Here is a 26106-nt window from a genome sequence, read left to right as displayed (position 1 = left end):
GAGCCTCGAGCCTTGAGCCTCAATTCGAAAATCTACCGTCGGCCTTTTTTCCCAACGACAAACGCTAAAGTGGGAACGAACGAACGAGTCAGTCAGAACTCTGACGAGACTTTGGTGAGTTCATTGTGTGTACAAGAATTTCATCGGAATGCTCAACTAAACCACTAAATTCCTACATCGAAGTGGTAAGAAATTTGACTTTGAAATGGAACTTTATACTTGTGCCAAGCTGAAACTAAATGAAAAACACTGGGCACTAGTTTGATCTCGAGAGCTGTACCAATTTCCACCGTCAAAGAGAATGTGGAAATCACTTTATTAGGTACCTCTCCCCTACCAATTTCTGAAGGATGGAGAGGCTTACTTGTAATTTGTATTGACAAGCGTTGTGCTCATGGTTTATGTTGGGCGCCCTTTTATGGGTATTTGAAACCAAGCAAGCTCGTCCGAATTAAGCCATCCAATCAAATCCAACCAATGGCTAGAGTGGATTAGCACCTAGACTTGGCCACAAATGCCCATTGAAGGGCCCTTTGTACTTAAGGCTACTCGTAATGGAAAATAAGGAATGCAATCCGGTTTGGAATGAAGGAATGTGCTTTCGCGTTCTTGTCAGATTTTGAGCATTTTCTTTTGTATATTTGGAGGCTTGAGCCCCCACCAACCCCCAACACATTGTTCGGATGCATTTGCCGATAGGCGTTGTCGTGTCCGTATCAATTTGGTTCTCCGTTTGACAGTGAATGTGGAGTTAGCGTCCAAACGTTTCCTTGATCTATTGTAGGTCGGACGGGAGAATCGAAGTGGGGACTTTTCTCATGTGAGGAAACTGCGCTAATCATTGCTCAAACAGTGTAACCTAGTGGAATTTTTTAAACCCTAGGAATTATGTTTTACACCACCTCTCGTTATTCTCTGTCAGTGTCTAAAAGATTCCTTGAAAAGGGTCGGCGAGAAGAATCGAACCAAAAACCTTCCTCAAGATACGAAGCCACTGCAGCTCAGTCACTTTTCCTCTCCAGATGCTCGTTAGAAAGCAAAATCGAGTTTTCGGTTGAAGTGTTCATGTAGAGGAAGGGCCAATTAAAATATACCCTTAGCTAATATGGACATGACAAATATTTGTGAATTGGGAAGCTCCTTGAGAGCAACCGAATTTTAGATGAAGGGTTTTCGCTTTGTTCATGTTAACCTGGTGCAACAATGTCTTTGAGCTACAGTATTCAAATGTTTTCCAAATCTGTAATTTAAACCAAAAGTCTTAGAACAATTTTGTCCTGTATGTGGAAATTAGTTTCTTCACGGCTCAATGACATAAACCTAATCGATATCAATCTCATTATTAAGATTGGAGAAGCAGCCCAGACCAACCTTTTTCATTGGGACCAAACTGTCAGAAGTGGCGTGCAATACAGTGAAAGGATCTTCGACCATTTTGGGTTTCTATAATCCCTTTCTTTAGTATCATATGAGCTAACGCTTTTCCGCTTGTGAGTAACTTTTGGACTAGAAACGCTCCACTGAACGAAAGGCCCTAAAGGAGAAGGAAGGCCAGTTATCGAGTAGACAAATAGAAGTATTTTCTTATAATGATCCATAGGGCGATGAAAAGACTAGTTGTGTTATTCTTGGCCATATTTATATTGGTGTTAGTTTCTGGCTATGCTTCTTGCTTGATTGCCTTGAATGAGAAGAATAGTTAATAAATATTTGCTTACACTCCCAAGGCTGAAAGACCAATAATCGAATAGAAAAGGTCAAGACCCCTAAAGAGAGACTGATAAGTTCCCCTTTTCATCGACAATACTGTTTTTTAATGGGATTTTCATTAACACCAATTAATAAAGCTTATGAATCCAAAGCACTTTTAAGCCTTGACGCCATTGGTGTATGGTAAATGCAAGTAAATATTTGAGGCCTAAAAATGACACCCATCGTCAAAGTATTGCCGTATATATTTTTCATCAGTATAACACCTTCAATTAATCTTAAAATGGTAATCGTTTCAAGAACAGATAATCATGGGTACAATGTTCAGCAAACATCAGACGAACGCATGTGATCAGATATCGATTTGTAGCCATTCTTGCTCCTTCCAGTTTATTGAGCGTTAACCCTCCCATTTGAAGAGTTCACAATCATGTAAAAGGGTGAACTTATGACCACAACATATCGGTCATACACTTTTTCAACGTGATCCATGTATAATTGTAAACGTATGACAATACTTTTTTCAAGCTTTTAAACTAAATAATTTTGCTACCGTTCGCCAAAACTTGAACGCATTTCATCAAAATCTAATTAAAAATGGAAAGAGTATCAGAGCAAAATATATTATGTAAATGTTTTTCATTTCAACACAAGCCTTGGACGGAACTTTTCATACGATTACATGACTCTTTTCTTTGACTAAGAGAGAACTTTGGAACAAGGAATGTGTGGGTGAAGCACTTACTCGTGGGTGTTTGAATGGCATATGGGTAAGGTCAAAATCAGCCTTTGAATGTTTCCCAAAGGCTTTTTGCCTGTAATCCCAATGCCTTAAAGATTGCTGTGACCCGCCCATTGTCAATGGGGACGAGGGAAGTCTTGGTATTTCATTTAATTCCGAGGAGTTGACTCTTGACAAACTGTTCCGCTCGAAAACTTGTAGTGACCTCAAACCTTGCTCGAGTGAAAAATGCACAAAGGTCGCCCAGATAATGAACATCCAAAATGTGCAAGCAAGGCCTGAGGTTAGGTAGGATCTTGAGATTCCTTAACAAAGGCCTGTTCTCTTAAAGATGTCCGTATCAGATCACGAATATATTATACCTCTCTTCTAAAAGGAGAAAGGACGGTGTCCAATAACCGCAGGGGAGCCTTGAAGGCTTAATGAATAAAAGGATCGACTTGAACTCGAATTCAAATTGAACCCCAGGTTTGCCAGAGGCAAATTTCACATTTCATTGTTGATTTTCCTGTTCTTGAACAACAGACTCCAGGCTTGGTAAAGAAATCCATCAAGTCTCATTATTGTCATTGGAACCAGGAGCCCAAAATGGTCAGGGCCTTTGGTCCACTTCGAGGCTTAGTGGCTTCGAGACCTCCCTGGGGGTCACATTGTTGTAAAGTCCATGTCAAATTACCATCAATGACGTCCTCTGACGTAAATGATGAAACTTTGGGCTGGGCCAGACGAATATCGTTGATGAATGGATCGATACGGTTGATTCATCACCTCACTTGTCAATACCTGCGTACATTATCCCTGAAAAGCCACAAAAGAGTCAGAAATGATTAGGGTTTTTCATCAGATTCGATAACTATGTAGGCCCTCGATAATTCGTCAACAGTAAGCAATGAAAGTAAGTTATTAAGAATAGCGAGAGCTCTTGAACATGGATACCTCTAATGAAATACAAACCCATGCCTTATTTTAGTTGTCACATATTTTCAGTACCTTCAGTGTATGATTGGACTTGGTTGCCCAATTTTCTTGCTTTTCCGTGCTGCCAACGGGGGATGAAGCCCTAGAGAGCGACCAAGTCTTTGCTTAGTTGGATCCAATTGGAACAACGACAATTACTCTCTTGTGCAACGGAAATGGCCTCTTCAGTCTCTCGTTAATTTGACGGCAAATGAGCCAGAGCAGTTAAGTAATACATATGTATTTACTCGGCTAGAGTATGATAATGCCCCCTGGTTCTACTTCCTAATGTGGGAGTACGTGTTAGAAGCACATATAGCGTTACAAGACAATTGACATCATCCGTAATGAGCATGTTGCGCTAACTTTCTAGTGGAGTGCACCTCCATTGTCTATTGACACACTTCTATGGTACATTTACTAATGCCAACCTTTTATGCACGATGAAGGTTGCCGTCTTTACGAATACGCGCATGTTAAACATATGGTGCCAGCCCTCGTTCTTGATCTTCACAAAGCTCTGTTTTATTTAAAACCGTGAGATTTCTAACCTTTGAGAAGAAAAAATGATTATGTAAGCACATATATCATTAGTTAATTGTATCATTTTTTTACAAAATGCACCTTTAATATTCTGATACGGACATAATTTTTAGACCCAATATATGGTATGTTAGGACAGTTGACTTCAAAAGATATTATGTTGAATTCCATCAACTGATCAACCAAGATTACCCAGATTAAATGTCTAAGTAAGACTATTCAAGAACAAACCTCACGGCTTCAACCATCCATGAGATGGGCTTGAAGGCTCAAGGCCCCACTGTTTAAGGCCAGGTTTCGGGTCAATTTATCTGCAGAGTCGTAATTAAAAAAGTCCTCGTGTAGTTCTTCACAAAGTGAGTTTTGATCCACTTTTCTAATTCCAACTTCGTTGTGCCACTTTTATGGCTCGCACAAATTTATGAGTTCTGGTTCTTTGTAGATGTCCTGAAAAGGTTCTGGATTCAAGTCATTCTCTCCACAAATAGATAGATTCGAAAGAGAAGCATTTGATTCAAATAGAGAAGTGGAAACATCACATTTCTACATTCTATGAGCAAAAAACGTCCGCTTAAATGGCTTAAGAGCCAACTTGGCACATGATTGGCATTTCATGCCAAGCCTCTTTCTTTGGGTGGGATCAACACCTGGCAACACGTCGAATACCAAGGTTTCAAAAGAAATGTACTACCAATGAATATCCCATCTTCAGTAAGTTCAATTTCAATATCAAGGACGTGTCTCCGTGGGCGAATAGATCGAGTTACCTATCATCTATGTGACCACTTTCACATTCTCGCGAGTTGCCCTTAATTTCGTAAAAAATACGCCACGGCCTCTTTTTCGTGCGCATTCCATCTCAAATGCCATTCATGTTTAGGTAGCATAATTTTCATGTTTCTCCAAATAGTAGTCAATCGTCATGCCTCACTTTTGTAGTGTACAGATGAACTAGATACGAAGTTCAAATTCCTTTGATTGAAACAATGTGCTTCAGAGGATCCAATTCCTCGTTAGTGCGGTAGGCTCAAATCCTGGGAGGTTCCCAATAAAATCTAACAATTGTGTCTCAATTTATTTGCCACTTGAAGTGTCCAAATGGCAAATTGAGTCAGAACGACGTTTTTTGTCGGCAACGCAGTGGTGAGCCAGGATTTTTTGTTTTGCCAGGCTCTTTCTGTCTACACGGCAAATCAATCAGCGGTGTCGACTTGCGATGTAAACTCCCGGCACTCACGTGAAATTGAATGACCTTCAATAGCATTCAATGGAGACAGGGGGAAATTGAAAGATAGCCGAGCTGTTCTCTACACGCAAATTGTTTGCCCAAGGGAAGTTCCATTTGCGGTCCAAGTCTTTGTTCAGTGGATGGGGTTGAGCTGATCTTGGCTAACGATAATGTTACTGATATGTCCAACTGTTTGGAAAAGATAGCCTCTATTTCAAAAGAAAGCATTTCAAAGTGATTGCAGAGCTCTTTTTTGCTCAGCTTTCAGAGACCCTACCAATGTGCATTCTTAACCTACTTAGTTGCACCCATGGCCGTTTGGAGCCCATTGAAATCCGTCCACAACAATTGGGGTCGCAAAGTTTTTTTGCTTAAGGGGAAGTTTCCATATGGAGGCGTTGACAGGGATCCAAAATGGTCCCACAAAAGAGAGCCAAAGTTGAGTGTGTAAAAACTTACCCAAAGGTTGGCCTTCAAGAGAGTCTAGGGAAATGTTTTTTTCCAAAGGTCCTCTTGCCATTCATAATTTGTCACTGCTCAGTCTTTGGAATTTCAAGAATCGATAAAGTTTTTGTAATGGCATACCAAGTTTGATGACATTCGCCCTAAAAACATTGCAAGAGCTTTTACATAGTGATACTACCCATCATTTTAGTTTTCACCCTGGTCTGCATCTGTCTCGAAATCCCAAGGGAGCACCTTTAGATTTGCTCAAAGGAAGGACAAATAAAGGAATTAGTTCTGTGATGTAAGCGATGCAAGGTTTTGCGCATGGGATGCAATTGAGAGAAAACAGAGTTGTATTCTCAGCGGGTAAATTGCTTCCCCATAGAAATTGGCCAATTTTCACAAACAGGATTCGGGTAATTTGTTCTTCTTCCTGTTACTTACAATCTCAATTTGACATGTTATTGACGTGGCTACTTCCATTTAATTTCCTTCGCTTGAGAGCAAATAGTGAATCCTATAAGCAATCATCGGTATTCTTATCATTCATTCATTTAGTAACATACACCCAACGACGTCTTCAAGCAAATTAAAATATCAATGCAAATAGTACAGAGACTGTAAAACGCTCAACAAACGTCCAACGGTCTTCTAAATTGGCACTGATACCAATTGTCATTTGACTATGGCATGTCAAACTTTTTTTTTTACCATCACGATGGTAAAATTTCAATTTTTTTGCCCCTCATTAAATATACTGAGAATGTGATAGACTTTTTGTCTGTTTCGCAGTCAGTGTCCAAATCTCGTCTTACCTCATTCGTATCTTGCAGTCAAAACAGATGCCGAATCTTCGATCTCGATTCTCGGTCATTCTCAAAACTACCTCATGATCTCATCCAAAAAGAGTCGTAAATGAACTGCGATACTGTGATTTCATCTCATCTTGAACAAAGAAATTACCCAAGGATCAAAAAAGTTGGGTTTGGGGTAGTAAGGTTGGAGGGGGATTTCAAAATTCCGATACTCAAGACTTTTCAAGATGTTTTTTTCATGTTAACGAACGAAGAAGAATAGGCCAGTGGCCGCACAATAAAGTATAACATTTTCCCACACTTAACGGCACCACTGAGGACAAGCAACGAATATCAAAGCCTATTATATTGTTTCTCACTTATAGAGCATGCCCCTCAAAAACACAATGTGTCAATAAGATTATAGACTTGGAAAAAGACATGAAAATTAATGGGGAAGAAAAAAAAGGACCCACTGATGTATATTGGCTTGGTCTCAAACGTAAGAAAAAACTCAAGCAACGGACAATTCATACAGAAAGAAGGTGAAGCTGAAGTTTTATCCTATAAGGTCGATACTGTTTCCTTGGCAACAAGCAACTTCTTGATGAAATCTCATGAAAGATGTACTGAGAGTTCAACTAACACATTTAATGATGTTGCTTTTGTATACGTTTTGTCACATGTGTTTTAAGGTAGATATTTTATTTTTTGAGTAGCAATTGAATTATTGTGTAAAACATATAACATGATATTAAAAGCATCTTCAGAAGTCTAGAGAGCATTGCTGGAAATTACCTAATAACATTCTAATCATGGTGGATGTGCCGTTTCATGCCTAATATCAGGATGGTTCTCTGCTAAGGGTAAGAGTGGTTAACATCTTAAAGTTACCATCATTTCTTATATCATTATTTATCTTATTCATTGTAAACTAACTCGTAATCATCGAGCCCTTACTCTTTATACACCAGAAAGGTGGTCGGAGTGGCACATACAATAAACAATGAACAATGTGAAAGTTCGGGAATGAGATCCGAACCAGGGATATCTCTCATGCTAGAACCTATGCTAACCACTAAGTCACGTCTCCTCTCAATGGAAATGATCCCAAACACTTGGAGAGAAGATTTTTGCCTTGATCTCTTGTCATTCAAACTGTTCGACTACATACACTAACTCCAAGATTTTAGGATAACACAAATGTCCGGATATTTTAGGGCAAAACCTCAGGGAAGCAAATGTGGATTTCTTTGGACCAAGAATTCAGATGCGCAAGAAACCTACTGATTTGAAAAAAGAAATACTTACAAAAAAATGATTTACGGTTGAGTGACACACGATCTTCGCGTGAGGACTGACTTTTATGTCTTTCCTTGGAATCGTGATTCTCTTTTCGAGAATCTACTTGAACGGGGCTCTCTAAGAATGTACCTTCATGCCATTTGTATGCTAATTCGAAAGAAAAATTACGTGTTGGAAAGGGCGCATTAGGACATGCAGATATAGTAGGTATATGACGACGCTTATCGCTTGAAGTTGGCTCACTTTGAATCTATTTCCTTTGTTGGTTCGCAAAGTACTTGCCATTTACGTTTTGAGTCTTGAGGTCCATTCAAGGGGCGGGAAGAACAATAATGACAATCTCCATCCAGTGAATGTCTGACGTTCCTTTCATCCAACTCAACGAAGCATCTTTCCCATTGAGAGTTGTGCAAGAAAGAAAGAGAGAGTTAACGAGAAATATGAATAAACTTGGCGAACTCCTGGCGACATATCAGGCTTGCAAATTATGCCGCATTGTAAGGGCTTCTTTATCTGAGGAGAGTTATGGGATGCATTGGATCGATGACTTGCTTGGATCCAGGTTTTATATTCAGGACCTTCCCTTAAGAAACATGCACCAGATTGGTTGGAAACTTCCAAACTTTAATTATGGACCCAGAGGAACGATGAAGAGGAGGATCCTTGTAGAACAAGAGGTGTACCCTTTAGTGTCCTTAAGTTCGCTTGAAGTTAGTTTTCCGTCAGGCGACCAACTTCTGGAACGAGACTCTTGGTCCCGGTGTAGAAAGTTGAAAGTTAAATAACCACAGTCAGAAAGATTTTCTTTCTACCAGAGACGATCAATATTCAATCGATTTGTTTTCAGGCCAGTCGAGGGTGTTTAGTGTCCCAAATATACTTATGGGATCTCATCGGGTCCAATAAGTATTGAAGCCGACCCAACTATAACACCAATCATTCATCGCCAACTAACAATCGAAAACCACCACAACCATCATGTTGGCTCGAAATGAGTCCGTCGATCTCAATGGCACAGCCTCTCCCGTCGAGCTTTGGAACAATGTCACTGAAGATGCTGAAGGTGATTGGATCAATGGAACCGAGACAACAACAGAATCCATTTATTACATCACTCCGCCCTCGGATCCGTCATTGCTCAACTGTGTGAACATCATGCTCAAATCAGACATCAAGGTAATAAGAGCAATTCCTATCGCTTTTTTTTTAATGGAACACGTGGGAAAGCTCTCAATCGGCGAGAGAGAATAAACCATGTGTGTGTGTAGCCGAGAGAAGATCCAATATGGACACCATCTGGGTCGAAATCGTAATTTCTAATGTGACCTTTACTTGTTATTTTGGGTCTACGTACGCTTGGGTCAATATGAAAACATGAAGGATCAGAGGTGCGTCTACTAAAAAGCAGTCTTAAAGTAAAAGGCGAAAAGCATCAGTTCTAACTTTGACAATTTATAATTCTTTCGCATTTGGCAGAAAAGGAGCAGCTTATCTAATAAAAGACTGATTGAATTAGAAGTTTGTTTTGAAGTGCAAAACACTTTCTTCCCTCATGGCAATGAATGCGAGGTTAATATTTTATTGAGCTACCTCTTGCTGTACTTGTATGGAGTTTTTTTTTAGATAGCCACTTGGGAGTTTCCGAGATAAATGGTGCCTTTTCAATAAAGAAGTTGTTAATAACCCGAGCATAAATTTACATTCCAAAAATTTTGAATTTTTAGCATCTGTTACATCACAACATTGATACCTGAAACAGGTCAATGACTTGTACAAAATGCAAGTCCTTTGTATTCAATTTGTCCTCTGAACGTTCCCCAGAGGACTTTCCCAGAAGCGTTTTTGAAGAAACTTAAAGCTCGCAAAACGTGAAACGAATTCTCTCCCAACAGATTCTAATGGATTGGAAGTGGTGGTTAACAGGCGTGGTTTCCACTGTGATTCTCATCATCGGCTTCATAGGCAATGTCTTTGCTGTGATTGTGTTACATGGTCCCAAAATGACAAGCGCCTTCAACCAGCTTCTCATCACTCTCTGCATTTTCGACACCATCTTCTTGGTGTGCAATATTGCCACCAGCTTGAGCTCGCTCGGATTTAAACATGGTAATGCGCTTTTCGGCTTAGAATGTTGCTTCATGATTTGAAAGTTGAGGTAAGCAAACTAAACTTGTCGGCTAGGTTGTGATTCATCCACAACTTTCGTAGAACTTGTACTTTGAATTCAAGTTCGAAACTGAACCGGATATTTGTGGAATGGGTACAATTGAATGATAACAAATATGGCAATTCGCCAAGGTCAAGTCCGTTGATCTTTGCTACCGTCCACTGAGTGCTAAGATTACTTGTAAGCAAATGGATATTTTTTAAATTTGAGGACCTCAAAAACTTCCGACATAATGAATATTTTGGGCCTACAGCCATTGATCACTTGGTCAGTTATAGGCCAAGTCAATACAGGCAAAGGGTTCTAGGTGCACAAATAGGTGTGGAACCCTTGAAAACGACTTTTGTCTCGGAAAATGGCTGTGAGGGCTTAGCTATGTTTGATGTTGTACCGAGGATCTAGGACATTTACGCTCTTTCTGAAATTAGTGTTGTCTAATATTGAGTTGCAAGTCCCTTATTTGTACGGCAAATCTCCTTAAGGTCCTTTCAGCTGGGTTAGACACCTCCTCCATTGATGTTCATGGGACTGACTGGACAAACCTTGGCTAGAAAAACTAGGATTGAAAGTCTTTTCACATGCTTTTCGATAACAATCGTTCATTGACAAAGGTGACTTTTGTGCCCAATCATTCACCCTGAAATAATTGCTTACCACTAGAACACCAGAAAGAAATTGATCATGTACATGCAAAATGCTTGAACTAAAAGAGCAGATCACATGATTCTATATATAGGCGGACCTCGGGCGCCCTCTATCAAAATCGAAAGTTTTAGTTGAAGAAAAGGGCACCAACGACACTGAAAATGTTTTCGTAATGTTTCATGAGAAATATTTCAACCTGAGAATTGGTATATTTGTTCAAAGAAAATTGATTTTTCTATTGGTTTAATATAATCAAATCTAAAATACAGAGAGCTTCAACTTCATGGCCTGCGAACATTGTTGAAAAGTATAAAAATTGGCCAAAAAATGCCAAAACCATATTCACAGAAAAAAATATGGGCTGATTTTTTAAAGTACTATAGCATGAGGGCAAATCAACATTAAAATTTCTATTTTAATGTTCAATTCTATATTTAAAAAATAAGCCAGTATGAAGTAATAATAAATCTTTATTGCGACTCTTGGTCATGTCATGGCGTAAAAATAAATATAACTATAAAGAAATATAAATATCTGCAAAACAATTGCGACAATATATATTTTCCAGTTTTTGAAAGAATTAGCCAACTTGTCCAACTTGTTTTAAAATATACGATTTTTGATGAACCCTCACGGATTTTTCCATCCGCACAAAGGCTTACCAGCGTCCAGTGCCATCAACACCTATACATTGGCGGGAAAGTTGGCCACGGTGGCCTTCGAGTTAGCCTTGGCGGCCTTTGGAGGGCTTACCTCCAGGCGAGCTTGTCAAAAAATTGAAGGAAGACCGAAAACCCACAGAAAATGATCAAGTTAATGTCCAAAGCCTACACGGAAGCCCAAGAACAATTTCGCCCAGATCTCCCCCAAATTATGTCTAAGGATCTGGGAATGCATCTCCAACTCCAACATTTATCTTTGAATACTGGCATCTCCTGCGAAACTGTATCTCAGATCCCTCACGATGGCCTTAATCATTCAAAGTTCTCAGCCTGTTGGGCCCCTCGCTTTCTCTAAGACAATCACAAACAGCGGAATTTGAAGATGGCCAGGGACTTCAAAGCCTTCCTAGACTGAATTGTGACCATGGATGAGCCTGGGGGGGGGCTTTATTTCACTCCCACTCCGGTCATGAACTGGCTCGCTAAAGGTTCCATCCTCTCCACGAAAGTCTAGATGGAAGGGAGGGAGAATAATTTAATGTAGATTGGTTTCTTCGATTTCAAGGGGTTAGTATATAAGACATACCCTCCCAAAGGTCAAACAACCAACTCAGAATATTGCATTAAGGTCTTGTCCTTACATTAAGGTCTTTCCCACGTGCTTAAAGCACTTGTGGAAACAAGCGGAAAAGATTAGGTATGGTCAGTTTTCTTTATCAAGGCTGATTATTTTCTAGCCACATATTAGTCAAGAAATGTTTCAAGCAAGATCTTGTCCCATGCACCCTATTCTCCGGATTTGACAAATAGACGCTTTTGAGTTCTTCTCAATCCGTTATTACACTACAAGCGAGCTCCGAACGGGCATGGTTATAATGAAAATAGAATATTAACCAGAATGTTCACATCTCTCCTGCCGAAGAAGTTATGGCCACATAGATTGCCTACAAAGATTAGGAAAGTAGCCAACTGAACTTCAATTTTGATGAAATTTTGCTCTCTCAATGGCTCTTGAAAAAAAGGTCAAAGGCTTGAATTTCGAGCTTGAAAAACAAGCCACAAAAAACCTCATCGTGCTCATAAATCACATTTACCTACAATGAAGACTAAATAAAGATCTGCACCTTTTGAATGGAACCAAAAGATGAATGAATGTTAGTAAGGGCGGCTTTACACTACGCTGGAAAACCAGGATGGATTCCGGTTTGAGGATTCGGACATTTAAGCAAGCGCTGGTACCATACCAGCAAACAAACTTGCCTGCCATGCCAGTGATGCAAGATTGGCGTTTCGAACTGGTTTTAACGAAGCTGACCTTTCCTCATGTATCCCAATGTGAAAGAAGGGTCAGCTTCTCAAAAACGTGTTTGAAACCCCAAACTTGCATCACTGACACTGGTACCAGCAAACAAAGGAACCTGCCAAAGCTTGCCTAAACGTCCCCATAGTAGTCGGACTAGTGCTGCAGCGCGTCCAGACTCGAGCCCGAGTCCTTTCTAAAAGGCTCAAATCCGAATTTGTGAAAAATAGTCTCATTCTTTGTTTTAAATTTCCCAATATGAGTCTTTTGGTTCGACTTGAGTACAATGAAAGACTCGGGTCCTCTGCTGGACTCGCCCCAGCATTAGTCCCACTTCAATCCTCAAACCGGATTCAATCCTGCTTTTCCATCGTAGTGTAAAGCCGCCCTAACTTCCCCCTTTTTCGGTTTAGAACACTCTTCTACAGTAGAATACAGCACAGTACATGCTAGAACTCGGTCTTTGGGTTTCAATACGCACAAGGGAACATCACCTGGCTCTTTGTTTACCTTGAGCAAATCCCAATTGACTGCACCTCCGTGTGAGAGCATATGCGTAGTAAGAGAGCGAGTATAATCGTGTTTAGTGGTACACATTGTTCTGTAAAGCCCATGCCCAGCTTCATTGGCATGATCTCATCTGTTCAGGTTGAGGTTTGGCAACATGAAAATGAGACGAGCATTCATCACACCATCTGTGATGTCATTAACTAATTGTGTCAACCCAATTTCTTCACTGACTTTGAGGTACACGTGGAAACAAAAATGATTACATCAATTCAGCCTTCTACTTACATGTAGTCTAGAAGTAGTGCAAGTGGAGTTCATTTCTTGAAAGCTGATGGAAATTGGCAGTAACAGCAAACTTGCTAAAGATAATAGCATGATTTTGAATAGAAGCCTTTGTTTCAACTAACTGACGGAGAAACAAGATTCGCAAAAAGAAAGCTAACCTTCCATTGTTGCAAAAACTTTGAACGGTTATGTTCTAAATCCCCTCACCTAAGATTGAGGTGGATGATGTAAAGCATTAGGTCATTGGATATTGCTAGCAGAATCAAAGCCCTTTTTTGGCCCATTTTTTGGTAAAGAAAACAAAAAAGAAACAAAGGATCAAGATATCTACCATCTCAGGTTAAAGGCGCTGAGCTGAAATTTGGAAACGTTGAAAGTCTCATTGAAAGGGGAAGGGCAAGAAATGCGTAGATTGTTTTTCTGAAAGTGTATCCAACTATGAATGAAAAAATTCGAAGGGAAATAACATCTTTTAATCAGAAAGCCTTGTTTATGGATTCAGTGAAAGGCCTTTATTAAGACGAAATTGCTTTTACTTGAAACACGGACATAATTACAAGGAAACCTTTAATCATGTCTTTGATAGAAAATAAGCCTCGCTTCGTCGATGAATAAAGTGAGGTACAGATGACACAACCAGATAGATGGGATTGATGCCATTATCATCACCTACAAGGGATATCTTGAGCAATTCAATGTTGCTTGAGGTAGTAAAATATCAATGATTGAGTACAACCACTACTCAACCGCAAAGCAAAGATGGGTGTTAAGGCGTTAAACTTTAAATAACCAATTTGACAAATTATTCACGCTGTGACTTTATAGTCATAATACTTCTCATCTCATTATTTCTGTTTAAAAACAAATTTGAAGACCTAAAATGTGAGTATGAGTAGTTTTAATCATATTTGTCCTTTCTTTATTATAAGTAAAATAATGATTAATAGATAATAGCCAAAAGAATAGGTAATAAAAAGACGAATTATCACCTTTCATTTTAATAGTAGTGGGGATTACGTTCCCTGCAGTGGTTAGAAAAGCCCGTGACCCCCCCCCCTCCTCCAAAAAAAAAAATGTTCTGTTCAATAAGATTTTGCAAACTCGGACCAAAAATTGGAATTGGGCATCAACGAAATGGACATATAAACAAGCAACGCCCATCCTTGTCTCGACGCCCCTTTCCATACATACAGTGGCATTTTGCAAATTAAGATGTGCTAATCATTTACAATGTACAATGTGATGAAGTCGCACCAACTTTGATTTTTTTACGTCAAATGATTGTCCTCATCACACGTTGTTACCAACACCAACCTTTTTTGTTAAGATAAAAAAATCCGATTATTTGGAAAAATAATATTCCTACCAACGCAACAACTTGACATGTACACGATGGATATCAAACAAAGATATCCCCCGAGAGATGACACAACAGGGTTCTGTTTTCAGATGTGATGCCAGTGTTGACCAAATGCTCGGATGCCGTGGCTCATGTCTCTATGTGTGCTTCAGTTCTAATGATTGTGGCACTGACATTCGAACGCCACTTTGCCATCTGTAATCCTCACAAGTATCGGATCCATCTTCGGACCACTCCTCGATGGAAGCATTTGGCAATGTACATTGCTCCCGTTACCATCTTCTCACTTTTCTTCAATATTCCAATGTTCATTAACCTACAGGTATGTGAGCATCAAGCACTACATACTAGCACGAGGTGGATCAATAACTCTCCCCGATGAGGATCCAATGACATGTCTTAACATGGTTCTAATGCTCATTTCAGCGACGATGGATGACTAACGCCCTCTACGTGAAGATCAATCTTTACTTGAGAGCGGTGAGAACAAAACTCTATTCGCGTATTTTACGTACTCTACTTAAGAAAAGGTTAACGCTAAACTTGAGAGGCTATCAAAGTTGATTCAGCTAAAAATTTGACCCCTGGCAGAAGGCTCTCTCAATCGGTTAGATTTTTCATATTATTCTATATTTTACAAAAACTAACTGATTGAAGTACAAGTAAACGCCTCAAGAAGGATCAAGCCTTTGATTGTGTCCATTAGGTCTTCACCAAGTAGCATTTACCTGTGGCATTATGCAAAGTGCCTGTAGTACTCAGTAACGGAGTTGTGATTGCTTTCATGGAACTGGAACCAGCAATTGAATTGATTGGTGGGTTTTCAGCCGTCTTTGTTCGAAGGAGACTCCTTTTTCTTTACGGTAGCTTACGAAACTGTTCTATTAACAAAGAAAAATGCTTGTTTGGTCATGTAAGTGCTAGCATAAATGCCTAGGAACAAATTTATGAAATTATATGCTGTCTTAAGAGGATGGTCTACTTTGGTATCTATTAGTTGGTCTCAGATTGTGTTCTTTAGATATATGCAATATGCCATTTTCTTCCAAAATAGTTTTACTCTCGAGTAGACATTGAGATATTTTTTTCTATGAGATCAAACTTGGCTTAAAGCCGATCTAGAAGCAGTGCAATTGTTTTAGTTTCTCGGCAAACTTACTATAGGACGGTTTGATATTCGGCTGAGCTTTTTTTTGAAGGAAGTTTCAAAAAGAATCCTACATTATGTGATTGGTACTTTTTCCCCTACTTTATCTTTGGCAGCCTTTTTTTCACGCCCTTCTCTTGCGTTGGTGGTTATCAAGTTATGGGCACTTGCCCAAAGTTTCTTCTCTTCTTTTTCATCGCAAGTTTGAGTTTTTGCTTTGTTTTTGAAGGTCGGAGTTTGTTTGATGGTGATAAATCTTGAAAAAGAAAACATGACAGAGATCAACAGAACGATGCTTCTTGCCTTCCCTCCTACTTTCTCCGTTCCTTTCGTCTACCTACCTCCGATTCCCAGTTCAGAATGATCCAAATTTCGAAATCCTAGATCCACACAGTCTACAAATAAGGAAAAAACTTTTTTTTGCGTCCCAGTGCTGAGATTGATGTTAGGATGCCTTTACATGTACCCCCTCCCTCCTTCTTTCCTTTATATGAATCAGGCCACATCTCGCCCAATCTTCTTTTGAGCTTGGGATGAGGGTCCGAGAAAACCAAGAAAAATAAGCCGTTCCACTCCACCTTCATGACCTCGGTTTTGCGTGGGTTTCAACCTCTCTGCGGAGTGGTTAGAAATAGCTCGAAGACCATGAAATCACTGGTCCAACTTCTTTTCATCCCCGTTCTGGCAAAGCGAAATCGTGCTATCCTATCAGGAAACCACCAATCTGAACGAAAATAGGGTTCAATTGGCGATAGCTTTCATGGTTGGAAAGTGGAAGATCATTTTGACCACGAGCTATCCGTGATTCAATATCAGGCGTTGATTTCTTGTCCAATTTCCAAAAAGGAACAGGCGCTCGAAGCACCTTGATTGGACATGTGTGACAGTGACATTGGCTTTGGACAGCCATAAGCGTCCAGATAGAAAATCGCCCTTCTCAAGGCTGCTGTCAACAGATTCCTAATTCACTTGTCTCTGACGTTACTTTTTCCAAGTTTAGCTGAAACTAGCTCCTCCACCAAACTCTTGTCAGGTTCTTGAAAAGTCCAGTAATGGCAAGTCATCTATCTTCCTTATGTCTTGTTGGGAGACACGTTTCAATTTTTCAAAAAACACCCACCTAATCAAGAGTTATTCAACATTTCCTGTTCTTTATCAGTTGAATACAAAATGTCGGTTTTCAATGGATTGAGTGTAAATGAAGCTGACGCATGCTAGGAACCACCTTTTTAGGTAGATTTATGTCTGTACCAATTTGTGGATGCTCGGCGAATACAGAGATTACCTGAATGCACTTTGAAAGCGACTTTTGATGCAAATTTGAAATGGCGGATATCCTGCGAACTTCCCCAACCACAACGTCCTTGTTACCGCCTATCAGAGGCACGTGGCCATGCTTCTTTCAGAGCTGCCAAGTTTGCCCCGCTGACGTCATAACTCTCGAGGTTCTGAGTGGGTTTGAGTCCAAATTCCAAGCGATAGAAATGATTTGTTTGGACCTCCAAGGATCGTACATTTTGTTGCTTGACTGAAGCCCTAAGAGAATTCCTCTTTTTCGTTGCGACAATTAAGCCGTGTCCACTCTCGCAGACACAGATTAGAGTCTCTGGGCATTCTTGGGTAAAAGCCTTCATGAAACAGGGTGATATGAGACCCCACTTTCAACATGGTTGATAGCCTCTATCACGGACAAGGCATCACTCTGTCCTGATGCTATTGAGGATCTCGGAAATCCCATGAGTGTTCCATTCCAGCTTTCAAGCGAAAGCATTGCACTAGTAAACAAGCAATCCACTCACATTTGCACTTACAGTCCTGCAAAAATGAATGGAATTACTTTTTTTTGGGGGGGGGGCTGAAGTGACGAAAAAAGTTCACGGAGAAAGTGTCTTAATAGATTCTTTTTTTCTGGAAGGTATTAATCTTCAAATGGTAGGTTTTAGTGAAGGCCACCAAGAATAATAATGAGACTGAAGAGGGCCCTCGTCCTGAGAGAAAGGGCCAAGAAGCGCCTGGGCATGATATATCGTCTGACTGAACCGGGTCGATTGCACAAAAGGATTTTGCCAAATTCAAAATGAAAGGCCGTGGTCATGGGTGAACTTTTTTACTTGGCCCTCTCAATTTATGGTTGTTACGTCATTTCAAAGCATCTCAAGATTCCACGGCGTTTCCTTCAACTTCCTGATAAACAAACAAGCGTGGATGAATGCTTACTTTTCATTCTAAACTTCCATTTCCGTTCCCGTCATGGAGTGGTGTCCACTTTGCTCATGAAACTCAAGGAAATTAATCTGCCAAATGGTAATAAAAGGTCAAAAGTTGGTTGGGAGAATCCAACCATGAATCACTGTTTGCCAGACCTGGAAACCAGGGGACAAAAGATTCATTGCTTCCAATTCCAGCCCATGGGAATTCAGTTGGTGAGCAGACCTTGAGAATTGTCTTCTTGCTGATCTAATCATCAGATTAATCCTAGTTGCATGGAGACCTTGAGAAGATCAAAAGACTTTCGTTGGATCAGTTGAGTGTCAGAGATCTAATCACTTTTCAAAACGACCCATTAGAGGAGCCTAACATGTCCATCTTAATACACAGATAAGAAAGAGTAGAGCCATCTGCCAACACCTGATTTCTTGGAACAAAAAGCTTGGGATCGAGAGGTAATGGGAATATTGACCATCAAACGAGATAATCATCCCTGATTGGCTTTTGACAATGCAGATTGTTGAGTCTTCAAGCGGATCAAAAGAACCTCCTCTGAATAACCTGCGCAATATTGCGTAAAAGAATAATAATCCTTTTGGCTTACACACGTCAATATTTGGACCCGGAATGATGATCCAAAGCCCTGGGCTCTGAGGAAGAGATTCAATGTGGGTCAAGTGACGGCCATCTCTCTTCCTGAAATTCTGGGAAAGTGGTGGAAGTTTGGTGATCCCGTGAACATACGAGGACAATCTCCTGAGTGTTTTTGTTTGGGATTGAGGTTCATCCGCGGCGGAATTGAATTTCTTCGAGATCGCGTTCACGGGAGCGAGCTCCATGATACCTTCAGGGAAATCCCAGACAAGATGCCTGAAAACATTTCAACAAATTGTCTGTCACTTCATCTGAACTATAGATAAACTTCGCCATTAATTGCAAAACTTTGGACACAACGTGTTCGAACAAAAGGCACTATCTTGACGACTAATCTAGAGCAAAAACAAAAACACTCAGCATGTTCCCATTAGAACCAACCCTCAACTTGCATTGAAGAGCGGTGCCGAGATTGAAGTTTGGGTTCCTCAGCACAAGCATCTGCGACTGCCTCGAGCAAGTTGACAGAACTTTTTGGAGGAAAAAAGCAAGGATTGAAAAGTCATCACAAACTAACGGGAGTCGATTGAGTTAGGAAGTGCATTGCACTGCTCATCAATAGGCATTGACACATCAAACGTTCCCAAATGGCAAACCTGACTTTTTCTCCCCACTCCATTGGTCCTAGCCATTGGTGTCACATGCAGTTTGAGAGATATCTTCAAAGGAATAAATACAAATGTCCGAAACTATGGAAACCTGGGAATATGGTCGTTATCGTTTGTTTCTCGCTGTTCTCTCCAATAATAATAAGAAGAAAAACTTTGGGCGAAGAGCGTTGGGCCATCAAACCATGTCGTGTTTGACAGGTTTGGTCCCAGTTGACAATGATAACCGATGTGTTGTCTTTGGGTTTGGGAATTTTCAGAGTAACCCTATAAAGTATTGGTCAAAAGTGAAACGAAGAGGAACAACGTGCGCGTGACGTGAAGTTTGCTTTTTTGCCTCGAACTTTTTCTACTCAAAGCTCTTTGGGTTGTGCAGAGCTTCAAGCAATCTGTGCCATTATTACAGATGGAAAGGGATAATCGTAGGGCACAAAGGCTTTTTTACGATCTTCAGGTGATAAACTCAAAGTGTGGAAAAGAAACAAGTTCTTCTTTGACCTTGGTTTGGTATCAGTCTTACAATGAAGGGACAATGGAGCGTTCTTGCTTGAGACACAATTTTATGGCTTACATCTTACGTCTCGGTTTTATTGGATGAAGGTTTTATCTGCCCAAACCTTGTCTGGAGTAGTACTTGCATTATGAAACTACTAAAAGTAATTGAAAAAAAACCGTCCAATAGACAAGTGAGCGCTAGTTTTTGAACATACGATACTGGACCTGTATGAACATTAACTAGACGAAACCTCGATGAGTCATTCACCATAGCAGGTTTGTAAAAAACCGAATGAGTTTTTTCTATTAGGTTTATTCTTCCTATCTTTTAGATTCATCCCCTAACCACCACTGGTCTGGCTCCAGTAGCCATTTTGATCGTTCTTAATGTTCGAATATGTCGTGGGATTCAAATCCTCCACCAGAGGCGCACCTCTCGCAATCGGAAGGAGCTCAATATGGCTTACATCGCGATTGTGATAGTGTCGCTATTTGTCATTTCTAACATGCCGCGAATCTTGGCTGGAGCCCAAGAGGTGACGAACACGCATCTCATCATCCATTGCATTGAAAACAAGACCCAATACATTCCTTCCATGGACTTCTACAAGCTCGATTTCGTGGCCCGACTATTGATGGTCATCAATTCATCCATCAACTTTCTGGTATATTGTGCTGTGAGCACACCTTTCAAGGTACGTACCAATGCTTGCCAAGACAGAAACAGTTACACATAAGTGTAAGTTCTTTTTAAATCCTTGGAGGGTTACAAAATTACATTAGCTTGTCCAGGTTTAAAGGGCACTTCATATCGGTGTTGTATTTCAAGTCGTTAGTTGCATGGAGCTTTAGGACAAGTTCGTCTCACATTCTCATATCCAGTTCGCTCCGTTTTTGAACAAATGTGGATAAAAAGAAGTTGGCGCCCTGACTCCAATGACAAACAAACTCACGATCCCTCGTTCAGAACAGGAATAGTGTTGATCTACCACTGAAATATGAAGGTTTAAAGGTTCTAGAAATTATGAAATATTTATGATGATTCTTTACCATTTAATGGCGTGAATATAAATAAAGCTGGATACGTAATCGTCAGGCCTCGGGCGGAAAAAAATCTGGAAGCATTCAAATTGAACGGACATTGCTCGTCAAAAAACTTTGCTAGGACGTGGATGATTTAATTTGACTTTCTGATTTCGTAAAGGCTTTGCAATACTATACTAAAGTAGTTCTCTGTGTCTTGTGCCTTAGGTGCATCTGTTTTGGTAAATGTCAACTAACGCCTGCAAATAACGATAACTCGGAGACCAAATGTCCAACTTAGGAAAACATTAGAATGAGACGGTTCCGTTAGGAAAAAAGGGATTCCCACTTTCGAAATTCTATCACTTTCCAAGGGTGTTACTTTTTTGCCTCGTTCTTTCAACGAGTGAAAGTTGGAAGAAATTTTCAAAAAAAATGAATCCTAACGTCTCACTTTTGTTCCATAAAGATGTCCTAATCAAGGAAACTAAAATCCCCCGTGAAGTCCATCGTAGGGACAATTTGGGTATTTTTTGAAATTCTTGCAGTAGTCAAGTTTACAGTGCATACAAAATTTTGAAGACATTGGTTGAAGATTTTTGAACTGGTCAGAGTGATTTTTCCATCTGGCCTAGAGAATGATGCAAATAGATTTGAAAATGTGACTGTTTCTCAATCTGCCACCAAAGTGGCATTTCACAGAGATATTTTTGTATAAAATGATCAGCCTGAACTTCCAAAATTGTGACCTTGAAAATGACGGTGTCTGCACAATTTGACCTTTTTCAGTTAGAGTTAATGAGCCTTAATAAGTGACGTAATGCCGTGTAATGCCAGAAAAAAGTTACAAGATTAAATTTTCACACTTCACGTACAATGTACACTATTGTGGCAACCGAGTAAGTGCAGACACATGATGGTACGAGAACAAGTCTCAAATTACTAAGTGCAAAAGACGCATTTGGCGAAACGGTGCGAAAGTCATTTTGCCCCCAATCTTCTTAAAGAATAATTCGCATCATAACACTTTGGATCAATTACAAGAGTTCACAAGTTTTGCTTAGTTTTCGAGTAAAAGGCTGCAGAAGATATTTTCCGCAGTCAAAAAAATATAAGTATTTCCTTGATTTAGATGAAATGTCAACTATCATTTGATCGCCAAAACAATTTTTTCCGAACTCATTTTTAGGGCATTAGTTACAAGATTACAAGTAACGAATTTACAGTAATTCGTTCCTTTTTTTCGAAAAGGAACTGTAATTGCATTACATTTTAAAATTGTGTAATTGTAACGACTCAAAAACTAAAAGAATTACGCGTTACTCGATCCTTTTTCAGCTTCCAGAATGGCCTTTAAATTTTCGTTAATCTCGTGACTGCCGAGATGTCAACACAAATTGCCATTTATTGCTAATTCCATCTAGCGGTCAAAGTGAAACTTATGCTTGCTACCACGCATCTATTTAGTCCTGGACCTTGATTTCAGGTTGATTCAACATAATATTTTCTTTTGGAAGTCATAGACATGATTCTACATTGAAATTGAATTTTTGTTGATGTAAAGACAAGACTAAATTTCTGAGCTCAAAGAGCAAGAAAGTCGAGGAAAAAATGAGAATTAAGAATGTTTTACCCTAAAAAAACACCATATTACTGGAATAACCAAACAAATTGAAAACTTTTTTCATCTTTTTATTACTTAATTTTACATTTTCGGAACTTATTTTGGCTGATTTTCATAACCTAAAAAAGTATCTTGACAAAAAAATCAAACTACTTTTCCGACTCCTACTCATCCTTTAACCATAGCATAAGTAAAGTACATGATGTAGTAAAAGAAAATTGTGTATTCGATCGTAACGCATGGTTGATGCTCTATCATTTGAAGCTTTTGAACGTCTAACCCTACACTCATTGGTCTCAATGACGAATGCTGGAACAATGCGATGCCTTTGCCCAGGTTCAGAATGCACTTTCCAATCCCTCGTTCCGGATGACTTAAAACTTCACATGTCAAAATTTGTGCATCAAAGATGCCTCCAAACTTGCTGTTTGCAAAATTTGCCATTGAAGCAATCCCCTAAGTGCTCAATTAAGCTTTGAAATCACATTTAGAGGGATCGCAATGATTCTATGAAAAAGAAAACGGGAAGGAATGAAACGGAATCAAGCGAAAAATGAGCAATTCTCAATAGCTTCTCTCAAGGACATTAGAAATTGCCACTTAAGATGCTAATTTATGTTGAATCGCTAGACTAGTCGACTATTTTGAACCCAATATTTTTCCTGCCGTTATGTAAATGACTTGAGGAAGAAAATGCTCCATATTTTGTACTGCCGTTGAAAGCGGAGCTTAGGGTTCTTTAAATAGAAGAAAGCATCGGCATAGCCTATAACTATTGTACAATACTAGGCGTACCAAAAGAGATGTTGGAAAAACCATTGCGGTTTGATCTTGTTCTCGAGAAAAAGAGCCTCAATTAAGTACGCGTAAGAAAAAAGGACCTTGGAGTTAATATGTTGAAATAGTTCATTCTCTTTATGCGATATCAGCTAACTACAATGTTATGTATGGGTCTTCTCTTTCCTTAAATAGATATTTAAAAGGTTCCTGTTAGGACCAAGGAACTTCTTAAGACCTGCCAAAATAATGGGGATATTATTTCAAATGTCAATTTCGAAACATTAACACAGTGTGAATCGCACTCGTACAGTAATTTGTTCATGAACGTAAAACATTAAATGAACCGCAATCAGCAGAAGATCAAAACGAAGTTAAATCAATTTGGAATTGCAGACGAAATATGATCTTGTTCAAAACTCATAATCGAACTTTCAATGGCCCGTAAAAAGGCAATAAGATTAGAGATTCAAAGATGGGCTTGCCCTAGTTACTACATCCTGCTATCAGCCAAGAATTTTGTTCAAAAAGTGATCTTCCTGTAAACTAAACAAGGACTTTCAAATTGCACATTTTGAACCAACATGGATGTCCATGAAAGGGTTTTTATTTTTCATTTTTTGTTGTTTACCCACTTCTGAAAAAAGACTGGTTAAAATTGCAGGTATTTCAACACACAAATATGGTTCCAGTTGATTTTAGTTTTGAATCGGAATGATGTCTAAAAACAGAATAACTTTGTTGGTATCTCGCAAACACAACATGAAAATTGGGTGAATTGAACAGAGAGAAAAGTGTGTCAAGAAAATTAGGAATAGTGGTTTGAAAATATGAGAACCCCAAAGTTGCAAAAACCAACGTAGATTAGCTATTTTAAAAGGGCCCTGAAATTGAAACGATAATTTTCCAGAAACTGATATGCAAATATCCTTGTTGTCTCGGATCATCATTCCTTTTCAAAGTTTTGGGAGTAGGTTCTAACCAATTTAGTCGGAAAAAGATCCAACCAAATGTCGAACTCACATTTTGACATCTTTTCCGGTTCCACACAAGTGAGGACTTTTTCTTAAATTTTGACAGCTTTTGTCAAAGTTGAAAGGGAAAAAGGACACTTTCATGCTTTTGAGCGAGATCTGAAAGATAGATAGGCAACGGCTTCCGGCTCAATCATTTCGTATTCCAAGTCCATCTCTCTTTCAGTCTCTTGACCTCGTGAACTAACCCAATCAAGTAACAATCCCCAAGGGCACTACCGAGCACTGTGCATCCAAAGCCCAGAATATGGGGAGAGTCCTCTCACTCAAATTTGTACTGCCAGATCTTCAACATAAATAGATACTACCTTTTCTCCTTATTTCGATTCCAGAGAGCATTTTATGACCTGTTGACCCCAGCTTGTGTCTTTTGTCCCGGATTTCTGAAATGCTTGAGCAGATCGGGCTCGACTGGGGGCAGACAAGTCAATGGGGCACCTCGAGGCGAATTCGAATCCTCCGACGATTTGACGACTTACCCAGGAATTATGATGACCACGACCACGACGACAGTGGTTCCAATTGGACGAGGCCATTCGAACCTCACCTCGACGAGAAATTCCCCAGAGGGCGACGGAGTCCCGAGGGAAAATGGAATCAATTCCAGCCAAACCCATAAAATCCCCAACGGGATCCATGCCCAAGGTACTATTATGAGGGTATTAGGGACGAAAAATCGTTTTTCTTTTCGGGCTAAAACTTCGATCAAATCTTGATCACTTGGTCCACGCATCAACTTGGAGATGGCCTATCTTTAGGTACATTCGGGTCGAAACTCCCACGTTGAAGTGGCAGTTAGCCCAAGTGGCCCATAGACACTCTCCCATGAGCCCATCCTGACCAATGTTCGTACTTATCTTGAGATCTTCTTCACGTTCCCTTCTCTAGCCAATCACAATCAACTTAATGATTCGTGTCCAAGAATGCTCGAACCAATTTCGGCCTCCTCGTTGGTGGTTATCACGCAAGGTTCTGTTCCTGACAAATTGTTGAGCCAAGGAGATGGAGGACAACGAGGCCCTCCGCCACAATCACTTAGTAGTATGTGTAACAATAATTGCCCCACATTGGAAACTGGAAGCTCTATTCACTCATCCGTAAGTGTGCCCTTGAGCCCAAGCTCTGGCCAACCCACGGTTCCACAACGCACCAATGAAGGGGCACTGGTTCCACTTTCCATTGACCCATTACAGCAGACTCTTGGAGAGGAAGACTCAGAGCCAGCCGACAATGATGTGGATCCAAAAAGTGGGTGCCCCTCATTACGAATAGATGGGAGCCATTCCAACACCGAGGTAAGTTAACCTCAACTCTTTCAATTAGAGTTGGTATGGTCTTGTGTGTAATGTGTGGAACCGGAATGAGATGATCAGGGCAAATCCAGTCTATCTACAGTTGATGTGCCAATGCCAGGAGCGAACTTGATGAGAATGCTGATGTTTTATTCGGAAAGTTGGAAGTATTTGGAAATGAGTTTGCCCCCAAAGTTTGTCCACATTGGCCGAGATTGTAATCGTGTTCGCTTTTTATGCTTTTCTTGGAAACATCCCAGAGAGTAATCAGTTTCATTACCTTTGCATTATCAACGTTCCAGGCAAAGGCCACTGATATCCGAGAGGAAATAGATGGTGGCCATTCCAGGGATCCTCGATATCTTCCCGATGTGGTCCAAAATTACTCATCACAAGCCTGAATACGCTTCCTTCAATCAAAGTTTCAAGAACCATCCATCCACCCAAGAATCTGCGATGTCCTAACTACGTAGGATCGAATCAAAGAAGAGCTAAAAGCTCGCCAGAGTTTAATTGTTAGAATATCAAAGAATAGCGTATATTTTCGTTTGCTTTGTTTCCCAATTAAAATATATACAATATATTTGAA

The 26106-nt window shown here is 39.9% G+C and overlaps 1 protein-coding gene across 5 annotated transcripts; it reads left to right on the top strand.

Annotated features, from left to right (window-relative positions):
• Window positions 1–26106, top strand: LOC131883804 (FMRFamide receptor-like). 5 transcript variants are annotated; one of them, XM_059231376.1, is made up of 10 exons: window positions 38–185; window positions 8574–8902; window positions 9619–9832; window positions 14745–14977; window positions 15082–15135; window positions 20100–20462; window positions 24558–24870; window positions 25114–25322; window positions 25419–25520; window positions 25820–26106. In XM_059231376.1, the coding sequence occupies exons 2-10, from the start codon at window positions 8705–8707 to the stop codon at window positions 25916–25918; spliced, it is 1785 nt and encodes a 594-aa protein (XP_059087359.1). In that variant the 5' UTR covers window positions 38–185; window positions 8574–8704; the 3' UTR covers window positions 25919–26106. The 5 variants fall into 5 exon arrangements, with proteins under 5 accessions (XP_059087358.1, XP_059087359.1, XP_059087355.1 ...); XM_059231373.1 differs by adding an exon at window positions 3440–3633 and having other exon boundaries at window positions 59–185; window positions 25114–25520; XM_059231375.1 differs by having other exon boundaries at window positions 1–114; window positions 25114–25520.

The sequence above is a fragment of the Tigriopus californicus genome, chromosome 7, assembly GCF_007210705.1.
Source record: "Tigriopus californicus strain San Diego chromosome 7, Tcal_SD_v2.1, whole genome shotgun sequence".
In the NCBI taxonomy this organism is placed as follows: Eukaryota; Metazoa; Arthropoda; class Copepoda; order Harpacticoida; family Harpacticidae; genus Tigriopus; species Tigriopus californicus.
The sequence above is the reverse complement of the archived record's forward strand: the minus strand, read 5'-3'. Positions and strand labels throughout refer to the sequence as shown.